This window comes from Caretta caretta, chromosome 25, assembly GCF_965140235.1.
Source record: "Caretta caretta isolate rCarCar2 chromosome 25, rCarCar1.hap1, whole genome shotgun sequence".
Taxonomy (NCBI): domain Eukaryota; kingdom Metazoa; phylum Chordata; order Testudines; family Cheloniidae; genus Caretta; species Caretta caretta.
Genome location: NC_134230.1, coordinates 16,251,078 through 16,269,956, shown reverse-complemented (window position 1 = coordinate 16,269,956; position 18,879 = coordinate 16,251,078). Strand labels below are relative to the sequence as shown.

The window sequence follows — 18,879 nt, the reverse complement described above, 5'->3', positions numbered from 1 at the left end:
AAGGGATGTGCTGGGACATCTGCGATAGGGAGAGGACCCAGCTGCAGAATCCAGATCCAAAGCCAGGCTTGAATTCGGAGGTCCGTGGGCTTGTCTGGGTGGGTGGTGAGGGGAGGCCAGCTGGGGGCTCATCTCTGGACTGAAGAGATCTCTGGAATCACTGGGTCCCAGGGTCAACCCCCTCTCTGCCACTGACTCCCTGTGTGACCACATCCGTTCATCTCCCTGTTCCTCCGGCTCCGCATTGGTAACAGCCGGTGATGCTCCTGGGAGAGGAGGGTTGTGGATATGGGGGTGGGGGGTGAGTGGGGCTAACGCCATTTGTGTCTGGGAGCTGCTCAGACACGACCATGGGGGAGCCGCTCCCAAGCCCTGCTTGCATGCTCTTCTCCCAGATCTTTATCTTCACTACTGCAAAGCAGGACTACACAGAGAAGATCCTGGATGTCCTGGACCCTCAGAAGAAGCTGATCAGGTGACTGTCCCAGGCAAGAGGTGCAGGTCTCCTCCCTGCCCCCGCTCAGACTCTTATCCTGCCCTGGCCTCTCCCCCCCAGGCACCGCCTCTATCAGCAGGACTGTCTCTGCCTGCAGGGTTACTACGTGAAGGACCTTTCCATCCTGGAGAGAGACCTGGCCAGGACAGTGGCCCTGGATGATTCCCTCCAAGGGTTCCCTTACCAGGTAACTGGGGGTGTTGGATGCAGCTAGCATGGCTCTGCCTGCACAGGCTGGGGGTGAGCGCTCCGAAGGCAGTGTGACCCTCTGCCTGCTCACCCCCATCTGGTGCCATGCAGCGGGTCAGAGGTCTCTTTCCCCAGCTCCCCACCTCCTTTGGGGAGAGGGGAGTCATGTGTTACGGGGCATAGGTGAGACGTGCTTCCCGTCAAAAGCATAAGAGGGTCATTTGAGCCCCTTTCATCCCCAAGGTTCCTATGGTGCTTTGCAAACAGTCGCACTCCCCTGCTGCTGGAATGCAGCTGCTTCTGGGGTGTGATGCAGCAGCTAAACAATACCCAGCAAGGCTAGGCTGCTGAAGGTAAGACTTGCCCCATGTATGATTGCCCCAGCATCCTGGCTGGATTCTACACTCTGCCTCTCTGGCATTCTCCTGAAAGCAAGTGCCACCCCAAGTGCCAGGGGCATTAGAGACCACAAGAGGTTGGGTCCTTTAGTCTCCTCCTAAAGACCAGGGTCTCCCATGCTTGATCCTAACCCTGCACCCTTCCCTGCTGAAGTCCTGCTGGGGGTGTTTGCCTGTATATGCCATGCCTGACCATCAGTGGGGATAAACACAAGAGGAAGCAGGATTTTGGAGAGGGGTTCCCACCCACTCTAGCTCTGCAGAGTATGAGTCCAGAGAAGTCGATAGCAAGAGGCCAGTGTGGCTCCATCAGAAGCTCTTTAATGACCTGAAAACCAAAAAGGAATCCTACAAAGAGTGGAAAAGTGGATGAATGGTTGAAGAGGTGTCCAGACAAATCACACATGTGGGGATGAAGTGCAAAAGGCTAATTCCCAAACTGCATTATGCCTCACAAGGGACATATGCGGTTCTATAAAAGACAAAGGAAAGCACAGCCCACTTAGTGGGGAGGCAGAGCTAACAAGGGATGACCTCAAGAAGCTGGAGGTGTTTGTTTAATGCCTGTTTTGTTCCTTTCTTGGCTAGAAAGGTGAGTTGTGATCAGATGGTTAACGCTATGCAATTAACAAACCAACAACGAAGGGGAAGGAATACAAGTCACATGGGGAAAGAGCAGGCTAAAGAATAGGTAGCTACATTCACGTTGGCAGGGCCTGACAAAATTCACTCTAGGTTCCTTAAAGAACCAGCTGAAGCAATCTGAGACGTGTTAGCAATTCTCTCTGGGGACTCCTGGAGGATGGGCAAGATCTTGGACTGGTGTACAAAGAGGACCAAAGAAGTTCTAGACCACTCCGCCTCGCTTCACTCCCCAGAAAGATACCGCAACCAAATTCTAACCACTCCGTTTGTGAGCACATGGAGGATAATAGCCAGCCTGGATCTGTCCAGAACAAATCCTGCCAAACCAACCTACTGTTCTCCTTTAACCTCCTTTGGGGTTACTGGCCTAGTGGATGGGGGGGGGGGGGGGAATAGACATGATGATGGGGGGGGGGGGGGGGAAGTCTTTTTAAAAAAGGCTTTTGACCATCTCACCTGAAACTCTCAAACCCGGGAAATGCAATCGAGAGGAAATTGCTAATGGTTGGGGTGCAACTGATACCCAAGTTGTTATCAATGACTCACTGCCCAAGGGGGAGGGTGTATCTAATGGGTCCTGCAAGGCTTCAAAGGGCAATGGTGGAATCCCCATCAGTGCAGGTTTAACTGGTTAGACAAACACCCCTTGGGGATGGTTTAGGTTGACTTTGTCCCCCCTCAGTGCAGGGGGGTTAGACTTGACCTCTTGAAGGGAGGGATAGCTCAGTGGTTTGAGCATTGGCCCGCTAAACCCAGGATTGTGAGTTCAGTCCTTCAGGGGGCCATTTAGGGATCTGGGGCAAAAATTGGGGATTGGTCCTGCTTTGAGCAGGGGGTTGGACTAGATACCTCCTGAGGTCCCTTCCAACCCTGATATTATATGATTGAGGTTCCTTCTAGCCCTGCACCTCTAGGAGTCTACACTTTCTCCCCACTCTTGCCCCTGGATTTCTAACCTCTCCACATTCCCCTGGCTAACTGCTGGCTGGCGGGGCTGCCTGGTTCTTGCACAGCCAACACTCCTTCCCTTTCTGCAGATTTCCAACTGGATCCCGATCCCCGGCTGGCTGGGGGACCGCCAGGACGAGGAGTTGCTACGCGTTCTCCCACTGCTGGGGAAGCTTAGCCAAGTGGTAAGGAGACCAGCACACCGAGCCAGCTCGGTCACTATCCCCCTAACCCGGCTGACCAAGGGGCTGGACGGGATCTCGCCCGTTCTTGCCTTTCATGGGCATTGCCCCTCCTCAGGGCTCAGATGTGCCCTGTTTCTATGGAGACAGGCCCCGAGCTGAGCAGTGACATGGTTCCTAGTGCCACTCCACAGTGCTAATCTAGGGTTATTGATCTGTCAAAGTGGCCGGATCAGCTCCTCTTACCCTCAGGAGTCAGTGGTGCTGATCATCTGTTTAGGAAATAATGCCCCTGTAATGCAATGGCAGAACATGCCACATCTTCTCCCCCCCCCCCCCCCTCACCAGGGGCTGGTCCACTGAAGGAAAAGAGCCTGTTGGCAGAGTTACTTGAGCAGTAGTGGGAGGTCTGTGTTGCAGTGCTGGAGGTCCCAGTCTCCGACTCCCCTGCCATGTGGGGGATCCTTGTGAGTGTTGCACACCCCACCTGCTGTGCCCCACTTGTGATGAAAGAGGGGCTGGGGCTGAGCCCCGGCCCAAACGAAGCACTGCCCACCTGAGCTGTCCCCTTTGAAATCCCTCTCCCATAGGGTGATGTCCGCACTGAAATCCGGAGGAAATACCGTCTCTGCAAGCTACTGGCTGTAGACTGATGTCTGCCCAGGGACTAAGTGTAGAGGGGAAAAGCCTTCCCAGAAGTCTGTCCTGATGGGCTGCTCTCAAAGGTCCCAGGCACAAAGCTTGCGGCAAGGCAAACGTTCGCTCTTCTCCTACCTACTCTCTCCTTCTCCACATACACCCCGCTGGGAAAACTGAGCTTGGCAACCTAACGTGAGCACAGAGGGCAGCTTTCTAAAGGGGAAATCCAAGTCTGACCCCCAACTTTCAAGAGTTACAGTTCAGAAGTTACTAGTGCCTTTGAGTATCTCAGTTTTGGGGGGGGTCCAACTTGAGAACCTCTTAAAGAGGGCTGGGCTGTTTTTTACCCACCGTCTGACAAATCAGGCCCCTTAAATGTGTCCTAGATGGGTACCTGGACTCATAAGTTTATTAAGAAAATCTTGGTGTGTATATTAACCCAAAAAAAGACTCTTCGAAAACTTCCCCTTTACTTAGTGCTCTTCAAACTAGGAGGAGACAAAGGAAGCTTCCCTCTGCAAAGCAACAACTTCCCTGCAGACCTTTGCAACCCAAGAATTGCAGCAAGGTCCCAATGTTTGAGAACCTGAGTGAAACAGACTAGAAACAAAAGTTGAAACTGACCAGCCTCTGAGCTGAGAGAAATACAAATGGCTGAAGGTAAACTCCACTTAAATTCTGTTGTCATCTTTGTATTAAGCTGGGCTGTTTGTATTGGCTTTGAAACTGGTGTCCTTAGAACAGTTTTTAAAAAAACAACCTTTGAGACAATTTGTTCAGCCAGAGGACTGCATTTAAGGCTTGTTGTTCCAGAGTGGCTACAGTCTAGTATCTCTGAGTGTGTGCTGGGCCCAGGGCAATGGTCGCTGGCTTGTGCAGCTCTGCCCACTGCTAAGATTCTCTAGTGGTGCATTCACACCTGCCTCTTGTCTTTGTAGCTCACCTCCTGAATTCTTCCAACTCAGCACTTCCTCCCCCTGCCTCAAAACAACTCAAGGCCTCCCTCTTCTCCCAGGGTGGGTCAGTGGAGAGCAAGCCAGGCTCTCCCTGTAGCCACTCCGGGGGCTGATTGAGTGTGGGTGGGCCCTGATGGGAGAGGAATTTGCAGCCAGCCTTAGCTTTCAGTTTTCAATCTGTGTGCCCCTGTCTTGCCAACATGCCCCCCCCCATGCTGGGAACTGAGCCACTTGGGTTAGCAGGCTGGCACAGGCAACCCTGGGAGCTTGGCACTCTCTGATCACATAGTCTGGGTTCTGCAGTGAGCCACGGGCACTTCAAAGCCATAACAGCAGCTAGTGCTGTGTTCAGCAAGGCCATCCCCAAGGCCAAGGAGCTGGGGTGGGTCAGCGGTTGACCATCCAACTCAGCTGGGCCAAGGAGCTCTTTCCAGGCCAAATATTGGTATTCTTCCCTCCCTGCCCCCCAGACACCTCCCTCATGATCATCCATGTGCAAGGCTGGTGTGTAACCCTTGTGCCTGGCTCTGCCAAGCCTGGGGTGGCGTTAGAGAGAGATTTTTGTGTGTTGGGTCCTCTCCATGTTTTTAAGGGCCGTGGGCTGAGATTCCCAGCTAGACTCTTATAATTTTGTTTTGAAAAGTTCACTATTTGTAACCTTTTTTGTTTAATAAAAAACCACCATCAACTACTCATCTCTGCTGTGCTGCTCCCCTCTCCTCCTACCCCTCCCCCAGCTGCCTGCTTTACTGCAAATGGCCTGACACAGACTCAGTCGTAGTCACCAGAACACATGCCAGAGGGAAACTCTCTTCGCTGCTGGTGGCAAAGGGCTGCTGGCTTGGAGGCAGCCCCAGCCATGTAAGGTTCTAGATCTGGGGTAGCCCCCAGAGGGTGGCAGTTGTACAGCAGGGACAAACTGCCCTGCTTCTGAGCCAGGGGTGGCCAGACAAGGGAAGCCCCACCTGTCTCCCTTGGGTGTCTGCCCAGGTGCAGCCATAAGCTCCCTGGCTGCTGCTCACTGAATAGGCACAAGTTTCCCCTATAAGTGCAGCCTTGGGCTGGAGCTATTCCCACTGCAGACCCTCTCCAGCCCCTCGTGGGGTGCTCTGCCTGGGCTACATGAAGGTTCATGAGCCAGCCACACTGGCTCTCTGAGCTCAGGCAGGGGGTCATGCTGCTAGACCCAGGTTCAGTCCCCACAGCTAATGCCCCTGCCTCAGGCTGGGGGGTCTGGGAAGAGTGGGTTACTGAGCCAGCCTTTCCCTTCTGGAGGAGACTAGACTGTGACCTAGCTGCTTTCTCCAGCCACTGGGAAATGGGGGGGGGGGGGGCATCCTGTTCCAGGAGCTGAGGGGGGTCACAGCAGTGGGGTCAGGGTGGGTGTGTGTGGGGGGGTGGCACCAGAAATCCCACCAGCCAGCCTCTTTCCTCCACATGCACAAGGGGCTGCAAACCCCAGTAGCCAGAGGCGGGAAGCCTGGGTCCGGTTCAGCAGCTGCCCAGCCTAGCCCTGTGGCCAATAGCAGCCTGGGTGCATAACCCTGCCTCTGCCACCCCCTGCAGAATCCAGCCGGATCCCCTCACCAGCTTGTGTAACTCTATCCTCAGCGCCCCCCGCCCCATGCCTTCTGCTGGGCTCTCAACACTGAGCACATGGCTGCTGCTGAACAAAGGGCCCTGTTGTCAGAGAAGCCCTTAGATCACCCCATCCTGGAGGATTTCAGCCCAGCTCTCAAAGCTATTATGGGGGGTGGGGGGAGAACCAGTAGCCACCAATTGTACTGCTCTCCCCCAACAGGGCCCCACAGTGAGAGAAATCCCAACTGCACAGGGGCCAAACTTCCTGCAGGAGGCTGCTATCGGCTCCACCCCAGTGCAGTGCGACACCCACTTTGTAGCCAGGAGTGCTTTAACCTCCCATACAACCAGGACAGGGCTGGGGAGCTGGGTTCTGTTCCCTGGCCGGCAGTGGGAAGAGGGGTTAGGCCCCATCCCTAGCTCTGGATTCTCTACCCCTGACTGGCTGGGGGGGGGGGGCATGAGCAAGTCCCTTCCTCTCTGTGCTTTGGTCTCCCCAGCTCGAGTGGGCTCCCCGCTGGAGTCCTGCTGTTAGAGGAAGGTGGCAATGAGCGAGGTGGCTCTGAATTAGGCAGAGGGGCAGCTGCAGGAACCATGCTCCCATCCTGTGAGACAGATGGGCATGAGGGGTTAAGATTCAGGAGACCTGGGCTTGATTTCTGGCCCTGCCACAGCCTCTGTGGTGGAGTCTACTTGGGCAAGTCACTCCATCTGTGCCTCAGTTTTCCCATCTGTAAAACAGAGACGGTAAGCCTGGCCCATGGTGCTTTGAGATCTAGGGATGGAACATGCCATGCAAGTTAAGATCTGGGCTGGGACCGGAAGGCGCTGCACAGAGAGAACCAGCTTTAACCATTTCAGTGCTGGGTGAGGACTCGATCACTGTACAGCAGAGGGACGGTCAGCCCTCAACCTATACACCCAACCAGTGCACTCTTAGCTGGACCCCAGGCCCCTGCCTCTGAGATGTGAGTGCTATTGGGGGGTGACATTCCTGAGACCCAGTTACGTTCCCCTGGTGCTGGTTTTAGGGTACTGAGAGTTCATCAAATCTACCCCCCCAGAGGGACACTGACACTCAGCTAGTCTGAACTGCAGAGGGCTGTCTGGTGATTCCTGGATCCAGCCCATATCTTGTAGCTGAGCTAGTGCATCTGTTAACTAGGACCGGACTTCAAGGGGTAGAGACGTACCATGCCCCCAGGTAAGTTTGCTCCAGTGGTTAATTCCTCTCCCTGTCAAATATGTGCCTCTTATTTCTAGGCTGGATTTATCTAATTTCTGCTTCCAGCCCTTGTGTCTTGTTCTGCCTTTGCCTGCTAGATCAAAGAGCCCTCTGCTGCTAGTGGCCTCTTCCTCATGCAGGTACTTGGCTGGGGATCAAGTCCCCTCTCAAGGGTTGATACCACTAACAGAGAAGCCCTTTGCGTAAGAGCAGCCGAGCAGAGGTCAGGCTGCCTGGGTTCCAATCCCTGCCATTGGGTCTTGCTGGGTAATATTTTTGAAAGTCCCCTTCCCTCAGTGCCTCGGTTTCCCCATATCGTATTTGTATTACAGGAACACTAACCCCCATTGTGCTAAGCAGGGCACGGAAGATTTTACAGCCTAAACAGGCAAGGGGCAAGAGGGGGAAAGTGAGGCACTGGCCTATTCCCCCACCTGGGAATGCCCCACTCCATGCCCTTACTCACTGCAGCTGGAGAAGGGACAAGGACAGTGCTGGGCCTTAGAGCGGACTGGGGTGGGGGGGGCTGAAGGTCTCTGCTCCTGTGTTGGCTGCCTCTGCTGAATGGCTCCCGACTCACCGGGGAGTGAGCGGCGCAGAATCGGGCCCCAGAATCCCCCCTCCCCGGCAGGGTGAGTCTGCAAAGCGCTTTGGGATCCTCCGCTGGCGGGCTCAGAGCCATGTGGCCCGGGTTAGGGGCCGCGGCCGGCCCCGCCCAGCTGCGGGGATGGGCCGGGTCGGGCCGGGGCGGGGCGGGGGGAGCCGCCTTGGCCAGGCAAGAAACTTAACTCGCGTTTTCATTCAAACTCGCTGCCGAGACGGAGCCGAGCCCGGGCGCTGCGCGGAGAGTCCCGGGGGACGCGGTGAGCCGGCCGGGGCGCAGGAGGGACGGGGCCTGGAGATGGGGGGCAGGTCGGAGGGAGGTGATTTGGAATTGAGGCAGGCTCGGGGGTTGGATGTAGGGGACCGGGTTGACGGGGGAGGTGGATGGTGGTTGTTGGGGGCGATACAGAAGGGGTAGGGACGGGGTGGATGTGGGGGGGAAGGGTTGGATGTTGGGGGCAGTTGGGCAATGGGGGCAGGGGTGGATGTGGGGGGGCATGGAGGGGGCAGGGCTGGATGTGGGGGACAGTTGGGGCAATAGGGGGCAGGAATCGATGGGGGCATGGAGGGGAAAGGGCTGGGGGGGCTGAAGGTTTCAAATCCATTTGTATTCTGAGCTCTCGACTCTGTTCGAAGTGACCTTTTCCTAACAGAGCAGGGATTCCCCCCCCCCCCATCGCCCTCCCATCCCACTAGAGTTGGGGGGGAGAGTCCTCTCCTTGTCTAACTTAGGGTCGCTCTGAGGGGCCGGCTTTGGCTGGGGCCCCCGGACGGAGACACGGTGGGGTGGGGAGGTGGAGTTTCACTGAGATGTCTCTTCTCTGCTTTCCATCAGCATGGGAGGAGGGGGGCAGTGGAGATCTTGGAGGGACACAAGTTACCCCATTTTCCTAGCCTGGGAGCAACGGTGAAATGCTTTGATATGTGCTGGGGGGGGGGGGCGGAGGTTGGTGTAATTTCCCAGCTGCGCTGAGGATGCTGCTGTCCCAGAAAGGGGGGAGGCAGAGGGAGGGGCACATACGCCAAAGAGACCTGTTTGCTTAGGAGCCCTGCGTGCCGTGCCTTTAACCCCCCCAGCCCCACCCAGGTATCTCCCAGATCACAGTACATAGGACTGGGTCCAGCAACTTCGCTTCCAGCTCTAGGGCTGGAGCCGATGGCTGGCTGGGGCGGGGGGACCACCTCCCTGTGGGATATATTCCCCATCCAGGTGCATTGTGGGGCAGTTCTCCTCCCAGATTTGGCTGGTAGCAGAGATGGGATTCCCAAGGAGCCGCCCCATTGATCTGTGCACCAAGGCGATTCCCGTATCCCAGCAACATGGCACCCGTGGGTGTGGGTCACTTGTCCTCTGTCCCACTGCAGTGATGAGGCCCCTGTTATAAGGACACAGCTTCCCCATGGCACATTCGGGGGCTATTCCTGAGGGCTCATCCAGCCCATGGGCTGTGCCCCACAGGGCCCCTCTCTCCTGCATTGGGGGAGGGATGAGTTCTGTCTTAGACTGGGGAAATTTCTGCTCAGTGGCCCATTCATCCCTCCTGCAGCCTGCATGGAGACAAAGCTTTCCCCACTCCCCCTGAACCCTCTGGCTCCTGTCACACCTGGACCCTATGGGGTCTGAAATCCAGACTGCACACCGGCCGGCTGGAGCCGGCCTCCAGCCCCATTCCAGCTCCCTTCACAAGCTGTGGGGCAGCAGGGCTCTGCCCCGATGGGAGCCCTGGGTCTGCATAGCACTTTCCCAGGGGTGGCACCTTCCATCTAGCTCCAGGGTCTCAGTCGCATCTTCAGGGTACAGGAGGAGCCTGCTCACCAGGGAAGCAGAGGCCTGTCTCTGCTAAGAGCACTGAGCCCCTAGCTCTGATCCTCGGGGCCAGCAGGAGAGAGGGGATCACAGCACCTGTCCCTCCAAGAGAAATCCTGCCCCACATAACATGGAGCTCCCCCTCTCCCCCCCCAGAAAGATCTGCGGTGACAGTTGCTTTTCAGGCATCAAATCAAATCCAATAAAATGTCCCTGTCAGTCGCTCCCCCCCCCCCCCCCCCACCCCATGAGAAACCTTGCTGGAAGAGATTGGCATATTGCATTTTCCCAGGAGCAATGACAGGGAGTGGGGTCTAGTGGTTAGAGCAGGGGGCTGGGAGTCAGGAGTCCCACCGGTTAGCTCAGAGGTGAGAATCTGGACTTCCCACCTCTGAGGGGAACAGGGTCTAGTAGTTAGATCAAGGGAGCCCAGGAGTCAGGACTGCCAGGTCCTGTCCCTGGCTCTGGTACTGATTTGTGGGGTTGCCTTAAGCAAGACCCTTCCCCTCTCTGTCTCTCAGATTCCCCCTCCATGATGGTGAGACCTACCTGCCAGGAGAGCGGATGAGGCCTGGGGATTGCCAGGCACAGGAGGGGGGTCGGACACCCTGTTCTCTCCCCCGGCCTCTGACGAGTCTCTGCCCTGCAGCCCCACCCCTCCAGCCATGACAGCCCCCAAGGCCCCAGCCAGCTGCCACCAGCTGCGGGAGTTTGACAGTGTCAAGGATTCCATTGCCGACCTCATCGACCAGCTGCAGGACATAGACCCGAGCCGCCTCTCCTTCTCGCCCTTCCTGGACCTGGACACCCAGATCTCCCTGGCGCCTGTCTCCGACAGCCCCGAGTCCTCCGTCGAGGAGCTGCACTCCACCTCTGAGGAGGAGGCCTCCCTCAGCCTGGCTACAAGCGACTCTCCAGGCCCAGAGGCTGAGCCGGTGGAAGGGATACATAGCCAGGGGGCTGGGCCTCTCCTGGGGGAGGACCCCCGGCCTTCCACAGTGCAGGGGGACCCCAGGCTTCCCATGGCAATGGACCCCAAAGACCTCATCCTTCCATGGGGCTGCGACCCACGGGAGGCCGGCTGGGCGGGGCCTGGAGACAGTGTGGCGATGGCAGTGCCCAAGGAGACCTGCTTGCTGGACAGGGTGGGGGCAGAGACCCCCATGGTGCAGCACACGGAGCATCTGCCCGCTGGCAGAGAGCCAAGCAGGGCGCAGCCCCACAGCGAGGGGCCGGCACACCCCACGGCCGGTCGGCCTCTCCCCAGGGAGGAGCAGCCGTTCCTCGGCTCAGGTGTGGAGCCGGTTTCCCGTGGCCCCGAGGAGCCCACCCCTCGCCCGCCGGGGAAGTGCTATGGCTGCTGCACCAGCTCCCACCTGAAGGCCGTGTCCTCGGTCTTTGTCTCGCTGCTCCTGGCGCCCTGGGTCCTCTACGGACTCTATTACCTCCTGCCCTTCGAGCCGCCGCTTTGCCCGGATCTGGCCAGCCGCGCGGCCTTCGCCCTGCGCTGCCTGCTCATCGCCGTGGTGCCCAGCATGCTTGGTAAGGCCAGGGGTCGTCGGGCTTCAGGGCCTGGGCAGGGGTCAGGAGGGAATCTCCTCTCCTCCTGGCAAGCTTCTGGGGGACCCAAGCTGTCGCCCTGCCTGCCCACCCCCCAACCCATCGTGGCTCTGTCCCTGGTGCAGTTTACCCCAGTGCACATCGGGATGGTGGTGTTTTGCATCCCCCCTTGCATTGGTGAACAGTGCGACTGCACGAGGGGGCAGGGTGATGAGGGGCTGGTCCGGATGCTGGTTTGGCCACCAGGGCTCTAGTCCTGACTTTCGGAGGGAGAGTTATTGAGCAGCGAAAGCAGGGGGCCGGGGGCTGCTATTCCTGGCTCTGCCACGCCCTTCCCCATGCCTCAGTTTACCCTGCTGTAAAATGGGGATAATGATACTGTCGGGGGAGGAGGGTGGCAACTGGCATTTCTCAGACCTGGGTCATTGCAACATCTGCTTAGGAACCCGGATGAAGAGAGCAGAATTCCGGCTTCTGGCCCATCTGCCTTTCTTGAGACCCTCACACAAGGGTCTCAGGATCTTTCTATTGACTCCTGTGTCTTGGCCTTAGCCCCCTTGGGCACATGGGTATTTGTGAGGGGCTCCCCTCTCCGGAGACCTTCCTCCGTTCATTTTGGATTCCTCACTTGGGCTCTTGTGAAAGAGTCTGGAGTCCCAAGAGCAGCAGACTTTCCATGCTCTGCAACACGAGATACCAAGACATTCACTCTGCCCTGTTGGTGACAGAAAAGCCACTTCCTACTGGGCCTGGTGCCATATGGGATGGCGTCACCAGCTAAGCTGCTCCCCGGACCCCCAGCAAGTGCAGGTGTATCTGCCCATTGCAGGCACACCAGGCTGGATGGCTGATTGGGCTGCCCTCAGCTGGGGTTCCCCTCTACCTTCTCATTTCCCACTTCCCTCCCTGCTCTGGCCATGGTGCTGAATGCAGTAGAGGGAAGATGTGGTCCCCACCCCAGTTAATTTCTTTGTGTGCTGATTGCTTTCCATGGGGTGCCATGTGGCTGGGGCTTGCCAGCCCCCGTCACCAATTCATCCTCGTTACCCAGCAGTGGGGTCTCTGCAATGTGCATTGACTTGGCAATGGAAATCTCCCTATAAGTGGGCCAGGAGTGGACAACTCCCAGAACAGCCACCAATCATGACCCATCACCCTCTGATGTCCTGGGGAGATCCCACTCCTCATTCCAAACCGGGACTGTGGCACCAGCCCTGTTATAATCTGTCCCGGGTTTTGCACTGAGCCCAGCGCTTGCTGGGGCAGGACTATGGCTGCTCAGGGCCTGATCCAAAGGCCATTGGAGTGTTTCATAGGATCATAGAATATCGGGATTGGATGGGACCTCAGGAGGTCATCTAGTCCAACCCCCTGCTCAACGCAGGACCAACCCCAACTAAATCATCCCAGTCAGGGCTTTGTCAAGCCGGGCCGTAAAAACCTGTAAGGATGAAGATTCCACCCCCTCCCTAGGTTCCACTGGATCTGTTTGGCTCAGGCTTCTAGTGAGTGCTGCGAGGTCGCCCTTGCAGGGCAGACATGGCCCCTGGAGCCTACTGTCCTATAGCTCACTGCGGAGTCTCAGCCCCTCTGTGGCAGGAGCACAATACTCCCACCCCCACCCTGGGTCGGAGCAGTGTGTGTGTGGCTGCAGATGCCTGCAGAGACCTCGCTTATGGGCCGTGGAGAAGACCTGCCAGATCCCCAGTCCCCTCCCTGATGGCTGAGAACAGCTTGTTATTCCACGAGCAGGGGGAGTGGCAGAGCTGGAGTCTACAGGGAAAAAGAAGTCGCCCCAATGCACGGTCACTGCTTTGATTTCCAGTTAAGCCCCCCAAGGGCCCCTAGTGCTGGCAGAGACCTTTCCACCACCAGCCAAGCCAGGAATGTCCTCTGGGCCTGACTCCCATCTCCAGCCACCCGAGCTCCATCTCCCACGCCCAGCTGCTCCCTGGCCTGGGCACTTCTGCCACTTGTACGCGTCTCCCGCTGTCTCGGTGCTGTCAGCACAGGGGATGAACGTTGCCGGGCCCCAGCCCCCGTCCATCTCCCGTGGAAGGCACGCGGGGAGACAATTTAATTACAGAGAACATTCCTCTTTGTTATCTCTGTAAACAGCAAGCGGGACAGGGAGCAAACATGGGCCTGTTGGCCTGGAATTGGATTTTGGAAGGATCCCTGAGCCCAGCATTCCTGCCTTAATGAGAGAGGAGTGGGAGCTGCTGCAGCAGCTGCCTAGCCAGCCCCTGAGCTTAGGGAGAGTCTGATCAGACGCTAAACCAAAGGCACCCATCTAGGGACTTAGATGGGCCTTGGATGTCTAGGCTGGAGGCGTGCAGGGGGCTGAATGCACTGGGCTTTGCATGACCAGCTGGCTTATCCTCTCCTTTCACTGGGTGCTGGGTGGGGTGGAGGCCTGGACTCACTGCTCATGCGAATTTGCTGTGCACCTCCTGAGCATCCAGTCCCTGAGACAGTCCCTTATAATGATTGATTATTTGTAGCATGGTCATGTCTGGAAGCCCCCCTGGCACGGCATGGGACCCGTGATCTGCACAAACACGGCCCTGCCCCATGATCTAGGTTCCAGACCCCGCCCCAAAAAAGCTGCACTCGTAGGAAATTTGCCCTCTCTGTGTTCCATGCACTAATAACTCTCATCTGCATCTGGTAGGAGGCTGTGTGGGGAGGGATCAAAAGGGACCCCCCCCGACCTTCCCCACCTAGTGACCCAGTTCTGAGCCTCTGCTGGCACTTGCCAGATCAGGGCAGTCAGCTCCACCTGCCCTTGAATGTTTGATCATGGCTTTTGATTCCTGTCTGCCAGGGAATTAATTCAGGGGAGAAAATCTCACTGTGACCAGGAGGCTTTCTGATGAGGGGCAGCGGGGGTATCAGCTGGGGAGGAGGAAGGGTAGCAGGTCTGACCTTCTGAGTGACATTGATTGCTACAGCCTGTACAGGGAAGTCCTGGTTGCCCTCTGAGACTTACAAACCGAGGCTTCCCCTTCTTGCATGGTGGGTAAGGTTTAGCCCGAGTGACATGCAGATTGCCGGCCTCTGGGCTCAGCAGGAGACAGGTAGCAGGACACACAGGATGGAGTGCAGCCACACATTCAAGGCTTTAAGTGTAGGATCAGGTGCGTGTCTCATACTTCTCCTGGGGCCCACTGTGTCCTGCCTTGTGCCTCGCCAGCCAATGGACTCAGCCCTCTGTGAGGTATCTCCGTCCACTGGTACAGTAGCGCCTAGGGCTTTGCATTGAGATTGATGCTTATTATCACCATGGTACAGATGGGGAAACTGAGGCATGCAGCTGCTGAATGACTCACCTGAGGTTACACACAGTGGCAGAACCACAGATGAAGTCCTGGCTGCCATCTATCTAGGGTATTTATGGCTCCTATTGTCGTAGTGTCTGAGCATCTCACAGTCTTCATCCTCCTTAACTCCCTGTGAGGCAGGGCAGGGCTGGGGTTCTGCGGTGCAGAGAGGCTAAGACCTGCCCAAGGCCATGTAAGGAGTCTAGCAGAGCAGGGAATTGAATCTGGGTCACTTGAGTGCCACCCTAATCTCTGCAGTGGTCTTCCCTAAATGCCCAGTACTCTGGGCCCTATAAACTCTTGGTCTGGTACAGCTCCGAGCACGTGGTGGTCACTGAACAGCTACTGATAAAATAGGGAGGAGTTGTATCCAGGGACTGGGTGAGCCACATTTACCCCCGGGCTCTGCCAAGCCCACAAGCTCTTTTGTCTGGGGACAGGGAACATGGGGGGTGGCGCTGTATGTGCTGGTGCTGTTGGCCGAGAGTGGCTCTGTCTCAGCAAGAGCACGGCAGGGCCTGGAATCGGCGCTCAGAAGCATGAAGGAGCCTGAGTTTGGCTGTGGTGTCTGATGCAAACCTCTCCCCTTCTCCCCTCATCCCGCTCTGCCCCTAGGTGTTATGTTCGGGGCTCTCGCCAAGCTCTGCTCGGTGGCTATTGACCCACTGGACACGCGCTCCCCGCCTGTCCTGCTCCACCGGTTGTACGTCACCAGCTCCATGGAGCAGTTTGTCATCTTTGGCCTCAACATGGTGGTGCTGGCCACGTTCCTGGCCCAGGAGCACCTGCGCCTCATCCCCATCCTGGCCGGGCTCTTCTCCATTGGCAGGTGAGACGCTGGGACCAGGGATGGCCAGTGGGCAGCATGGACAATGCACCGTTAATCCTCTCCCCCCCACACCCCTTCCTGCACCCCACAGAGATTCAGTTAAATGCTTCTTGTCCGGCCCCTCCTTAGTAGAGACACAACTCGGGGGCCTGACGCGCCACTCTTGCCCATCATCGCTCCACTGAAGCCAGTTCACACCAGCTGAGGATCTGGCTCTTCAGTGGGAACTGAAGCACTGAGCTGTTCTGGGTGTAGTTCCCCTCGCGTCCCCTCTAACTGCATCTCCCCACTGAGCTGGTGGCCCCTCCCGGCCTGTTGCTTGCCTCAGGACCGTCGCGAGGGATTCCCGGCCCATTGCTCGGGCTGCGCTGCCTTCCAGAAACCTCCTTCCCCCATCGGCATGGCTGCATGCCGGCCCGGAGCAGCATCCACAGAGTGGTCAGGCTGTAGAAGTCAGTAGGTGCTACCGTGATGTAACAGACAGGAGAGCTTCTCAGAGCCTCTTGTTTATTTCCAGCCATGTTCTGAGCCGGATCTCTTTGGCAGGTGTTTAACCCTGATTGCATCTCCTTGGCTGGCTGATTTCTTAGACTGGGGAAGCTTTCAACAAGAGTCTGCAGCCTGGGCAAGGAATGACTTGGTGTCAAATGAACGGCCGAGGGAGGCTATAATGGGTACTGGATAGAGATGATCTCAGCCACTTGGACCTTTAACCTCCCAAGTAACTGCATGATCCTCGTGTTCTCCCCCACCCTGGTCTCCACTCCTGTTCTCCATGAATTGCGTAAGCTCCCCGGGGCAGGGAGTCCATCCTTATCACGCACCACTGCTGGGCACTACATGTGCTAGTCACCTGGCGAGCTGCCCTCAGCCCTCTGGTGCGCCGGGGATGGGTAGCGAACTCTCTGTCCTTTGTGCTGCAGATGCTGTTACTGGATCAGCCTCCACGTTGGCAGCGCTTACCGTGGCTTTGGCTTCGGCCTCGCTTTCTTCCCGGCCCTGGCGATGACTGGCTACAACCTGTTCTGTCTGTACAACCTGGGCTTCGCCTTCCTCTTCGTGCCCTCTCCAGCAGGTGGGGACGGCGGTGGGGCCACGCCTGCCCCCACGTGGGAGCCGGCGACCCAAAGCACTTGAAGGAGGAGATGGCCCAGGACAGGGAGAGTCGTGAGCTCCAGCAGCCTCCAACTCTGGACCCTGGAGGGACGTCCTGTTACCTCTCAGCCAGCCAGCCAGCCGGTCACAACAGTCAGTGCACAAGGCAGCATAAAGCTGCCATGCTACCCTGTTTGCATCCCTGCTTTGGCCCCTCCCCAGCTGTGTCCCCCCCCCCGTCCCCCACAGCTGGGCAGGGCTGAGTGATGGAAGAGCCCCACAGCTAAAGGCAACTTCTTAGCAACCTCCACCCTACGGTCACTAAGACAGCACAGAGCAGCAGGGCCCAGCACTGTGCTACCAAACAGCACAGTGTGGGAAGGGCTTTTCCCATCTGAACGCCTGCAGCATGCAAAACAGCACCAGCTCCTAGGAGATACTGTAACAGATAGAGATTCTTGCCCAGGGAGATCCCCTTCAAGCCTGGTCTCTCCCTCCCTCCTGTGCTGTGTTCCAGGGGCGCAGCTGTCTCTGCAGCATGGCCAAGGTTAATCTGAGCCCAGAGGAGAGGGGCTTTAGCCTCTCCCTTTGATGTGGCCTGGTCCTACCTCCCTCTGGCATGCTGCTGCAGCCAGGGCAGAGAGATGAGCAACTGCGTCCTAAGGACATGCTAATCCTGGCAGATTGGCAAGGCCAGACCTGGGTCAAAAGCCTGGCTTGGTTGCCCTTGAAAATTAGCCAGAACTCCCAGGAGAAGGCTCTGAAATTCTCAGCTACAGCTCTGTTGTTTTTATTGCTATTTCCTCCACGGGGCCGGGGCACCCCACAAACATGGGTCTGGCAGCTGGAGCAGTGCCCAGAGGAGCTGTCCTTTCCTGTCTCTGCCACCCAACCCCCACACGTACCGGCAAGTTACATAACACTGACTGCAGGCACAAGCCAGGTACTCAGTTCTGTGAGTGGCTGGGGGGGATTAAGCCCTTCTCTGTGCATTTATGATCCCAAATACTCTTGATCAAAGTGACTTTCTGATTTAAGAGGGGCAGCAGTGGCTTGCTGGGAGAGAGGATTTCATCCCATTCAGTGACGAGCTGGAGCAGAGCAGTAGCCAGTGGACTTGATCCAGCATTGCCCTGCTCCGCACGGGGGGTGGCCCCTGCTCCCAGAGCAGCAGAGTGACGACTGGTACAGAGGAATGGGAAATTGGGCTGGCTGCGGGAGGAGCGTGGATGCTGTCTGGTGAGCTGTGTGGGATGCAGGGGGCAGGAGCAAGCCCGTGTGGCTGGTAAAGCAGCGGATGGAAGGGGAGCTGGTTGGTTGTAGTGTGACAGGAGACGGCTGTTAGTGCTGTTGGGTGGGGACATGAAGTGGTATTGTGTCAATATGCAGTGCTGGGCCCAGGACCTTACAGAGACAAGACTGGTGGGACATATCTCTTATAGTCCCTCATCCCAGAAGTCAGGCCAATAAAAGATCTCACCTCGCCTCTCAGTCTGATCACCACAAAGGATTCTAACTCCACCACTGCCCAAGGCAGAAAAACACCCACCCAGGCTCTAGGCTTCCTCCCTTTGCCGCCCCCCCTGCTCCCTGCCAAGGATTATTGCCAGGACGGAGTATTCCCTTCCCTGGCTGAGCAGAGGTAACTCCCCACTTCCGCTCTGTCCAGAGGTGACAGCACCTGAACGGTGAATTCTGAGAAGGGAAACTTGAGTCTAAGCTGCCCCCAAGGCCAAGCCCCTCAGTTCTGTTCGTGGAACAGAAACCTGCCTCCCTCCTCCACTTATACAACCATTGTGCAGGCCTGGGCCCAGCTCCACAGCTGCTAGAACTCCCTTGAAATCCAAGCGGAGGGTCTGGCTGGCTCCTTCTGGCACAAAAAGGCCCTTACGTGTAGTGAGAGCGGCCACCACTCTGCTCAGCTGGGTCCTTGTAGAAACTCCCTGGGCAAAAACCTCTGAACAAAATAAAATATTGTTTCTACCTCTTCAGGCCCTGCTGTTCTGTTACTGAAAGGGGGATCGGTGCAACTGAGGGATTTCGGCAGCACACAGCCATTGCGGGAGCTGGTTGCAGGAGGGCAGGCCCAGAGCCTCACAGAACAGCCTTCGGCACCAAGCTGCGATTGCTTTCAATAGGCATTAGGTTCCTAAAGGCCTCTGATGCTCTGGGCTGAAGAGATCAAGGCTTGGTACTTCGTTACCTAGCAAGACCCCCGGGGCTCTGTGGGCCAAGCCATTCAGCTAGCAGCTTAACATTCCCCCCCTCCCACCTGCAAAGCTGCATCGGCTCACAGGCATTTGAGGTGTCAAACCTCCTCCAGCAAGAAGAGGGACAGGAAAATCCTCTCTCGACTCATCAGTTTTCACTCTCCCTCCCTCCCTTCAAGGCGGGGAAGGTGAT

General features: G+C 57.1%; 1 protein-coding gene and 1 long non-coding RNA gene across 4 annotated transcripts; both read left to right on the top strand.

Moving 5' to 3' along the window:
• The first annotated feature begins 365 nt into the window (after positions 1–365).
• LOC125627182 (uncharacterized) lies at positions 366–5,144 on the top strand. 2 transcript variants are annotated; one of them, XR_012666056.1, is made up of 4 exons: positions 366–475; positions 594–683; positions 2,766–2,861; positions 3,449–5,144. It is a non-coding gene; the product is annotated as an uncharacterized LOC125627182 (long non-coding RNA). The 2 variants fall into 2 exon arrangements; XR_007353945.2 differs by having other exon boundaries at positions 366–495.
• Positions 5,145–8,031: 2,887 nt separating this feature from the next.
• LOC125627206 (transmembrane protein 79-like) lies at positions 8,032–18,465 on the top strand. 2 transcript variants are annotated; one of them, XM_075123167.1, is made up of 4 exons: positions 8,032–8,122; positions 10,319–11,211; positions 15,168–15,381; positions 16,305–18,465. In XM_075123167.1, exons 2-4 carry the CDS (start codon positions 10,335–10,337, stop codon positions 16,516–16,518), a joined length of 1,305 nt encoding a protein of 434 aa, XP_074979268.1. In that variant the 5' UTR covers positions 8,032–8,122; positions 10,319–10,334; the 3' UTR covers positions 16,519–18,465. The 2 variants fall into 2 exon arrangements, with proteins under 2 accessions (XP_074979268.1, XP_048687053.2); XM_048831096.2 differs by having other exon boundaries at positions 10,191–11,211.
• Positions 18,466–18,879: the final 414 nt, after the last annotated feature.